This window comes from Bison bison, unplaced genomic scaffold (assembly GCF_000754665.1).
Source record: "Bison bison bison isolate TAMUID 2011002044 unplaced genomic scaffold, Bison_UMD1.0 scf7180017864063, whole genome shotgun sequence".
Lineage (NCBI taxonomy): Eukaryota > Metazoa > Chordata > Mammalia > Artiodactyla > Bovidae > Bison > Bison bison.
The window spans coordinates 15733248-15735378 of NW_011494635.1; the positions used below are offsets into that span (position 1 = coordinate 15733248).

Consider the following 2131-nt stretch of genomic DNA (forward strand, 5'->3'; position numbering starts at 1 on the left):
GGACAGGGACTGGGCAGGTGGGGTCCACCCTCAGGGTTCCCGACTCTCATCCTGGGATCCCCAGGCTGGCAGCTGTGCTCCAGAGGCCTGTGGGACAGAAGGGGCAGAGGCATCACGGGGCAGGAAGCTGGGACCCTAGGGTGCAGATAAGTGACCCGCCCCAGGGGCTGCTCAGATGCTCAGAAAAACAGTTTGTGCAGGGTTGGAGAAATTGGGGCAGGGGACTTCCCAGAGGGGAGGGGAGGGGGCCCTGGGGAGGGTGAGGGACCCCTTGGGCAGAGAGGGGAAATGAGAATAGGCCACTTCGGGGCCCCAATCACCTTGGTTGTGGGTCAGAGCCTGAGACATGGTCCCCAGCATCCCCCCCGCCGCCCCCCGCCAACCAGGCAGATGAGGGAGGGGGCAGGAGGGTTTGGTCTGAGCCTTTTGGGACACCAGGCAGCTGGGCCTCAACTCTGCCCTGGCCTTCAGCCCCTAACCCCTCTCTAACCTGTCCTGGGAGAGCTGGAGGGCCCGAGGGTGAGGGCTGGGCTCCTCTGGCTCAGGTGGTTCCCAGACCAAGAAGCCTGTGGGGCTCGGGCTCCAGCCGCGTTGAAGGACTCACCCTCTTCGTTTCCTGGGGTGTGTGGGAACTGGGGCTGGCAGGCGTCCTGGGCGGGGAGGAGCATGCTGGGTGGGGTGATGGGAAAGGCAGGTGTGCGTGGGGTAACTGGCGCTTCCTGGGGGTGCATCATCAGCACAAGCTAAACAGGTTTGACGCTGATGCCCTAGTGAGGGCCCGGGCCTCAGCCTCAGATTCCTCCCATTTGCTGGTGTGATGGGCAGAACTGGAGGCCCTCTGGACACGGCTCAGGGGCGGGGCCCAAGGCCAAGGGGGTCAGAGAGTTCTGGCCAACGGTGAGGGGGTAGGTGTGCAGGGGTGGGGGCTTTGGAACTTCTCACCGCCCAGCCGTCTGTCCGTCCCCTCTGGGTCCTCCTTGGTCAGAACCAAGCAGGCTTGTTCTTGATCTCAGAGAGGCGGATGGTGCCTAGTCTCTTCTCAATAAAAGGGAAAATGCCCACAAGCAGGATGAGTGTGTGAGTCCCTGCTCATTGTCCTCACAGCCCTCCCATTGGACAGAGTCCCTGGCACCCCAGCCTCCGGCTGGGGAGGAGGTGCCTGGGCCTCAGGGGAGCTCCTCCGGGGGCGGGCAGAGAAGCAGCCCTGGGCTTTTGGTGAGGACCCTGCTGGGAACTGGCTGTCCTGGGATCTGGGCTCAGCCACAACAGTCCGGGGGGGTTGGGGGAGGGCATGCCTTGTCCTGCCCCTCCAGCTCCAAGTCCCACGCCTCCTGCCTGATCAGTGACTCCCCTCTCCCCTCTCCTGGCGCTTAGGTCTGGCCATGTGGCCAGTGGCACCTGTGACCACTTGGTGGGCAGCTTTCTCGGCAGGTGTTAACTGATCAGTTAGTGCCCAGACTGACCTGGCCCGGGGGTGGCCCTCAGGGTGGAGCCTAGGGTGCCTGAGAAGGCCTGAGAGGGGTTGTCCCTGGTGGCACAGGTGTGGCTGGCACAGCTGCCTCATTACAGGGAAATGGGTGGTGGCTCAGTGGGGCAGGGACAGGCTGCTGGGGACAGCCCTGCCCACATGCTGCTCCCAGCTGGACCGGAGAAGGTGGCAAGGCCAGACAGCCCAGTTTTGCTGCTGCACCAGCCATGGGGTCCGAGGGCCAGGTTCCCCTGGGCCCCAGGTACATGGGCCTCTGGGACTTTGAGGCTCGGACTGCTGAGGAGCTGAGCTTCCAGGCAGGGGACCTCTTCTACGTGGCCAGAAAGGAGGAGGAGTGGTGGTGGGCCGTGAGGCTGGATGGGGCAGGCCGGGCCCTGGCTGAGGGCTACGTGCCCTACAACTACCTGGCTGAGAAGGAGACTGTGGAGTCGGAGCCGTGAGTGTCCCTGTGGCCCTGGTGGGTCACTCCAAGGCACCCCCATCCCTGGGCTATGCAGCCCCATATGAGCTTGGGACAGGGGTGTGTGGGGACAGAGCTCTGTGCCTCTGTGGCTGGGCTCTGGGTGTAGGCAGGCGCCCTGGGCTGCCACAGACTGGGGACCCCTGGGTCCATCTCCCTACCCCTGTCCCCCTGCGAGGGCA

The 2131-nt window shown here is 64.5% G+C and overlaps 1 protein-coding gene across 1 annotated transcript in view; it reads left to right on the plus strand.

Moving 5' to 3' along the window:
- Positions 1–1695: 1695 nt before the first annotated feature.
- PTK6 (protein tyrosine kinase 6) overlaps positions 1696–2131 on the plus strand; it is an 8155-nt gene continuing 7719 nt past the window's right edge. Inside the window, exon 1 of the mRNA XM_010836646.1 lies at positions 1696–1925. Coding sequence (XP_010834948.1) covers positions 1696–1925 — 230 coding nt within the window. The remainder of the gene's footprint in view (positions 1926–2131) is intronic.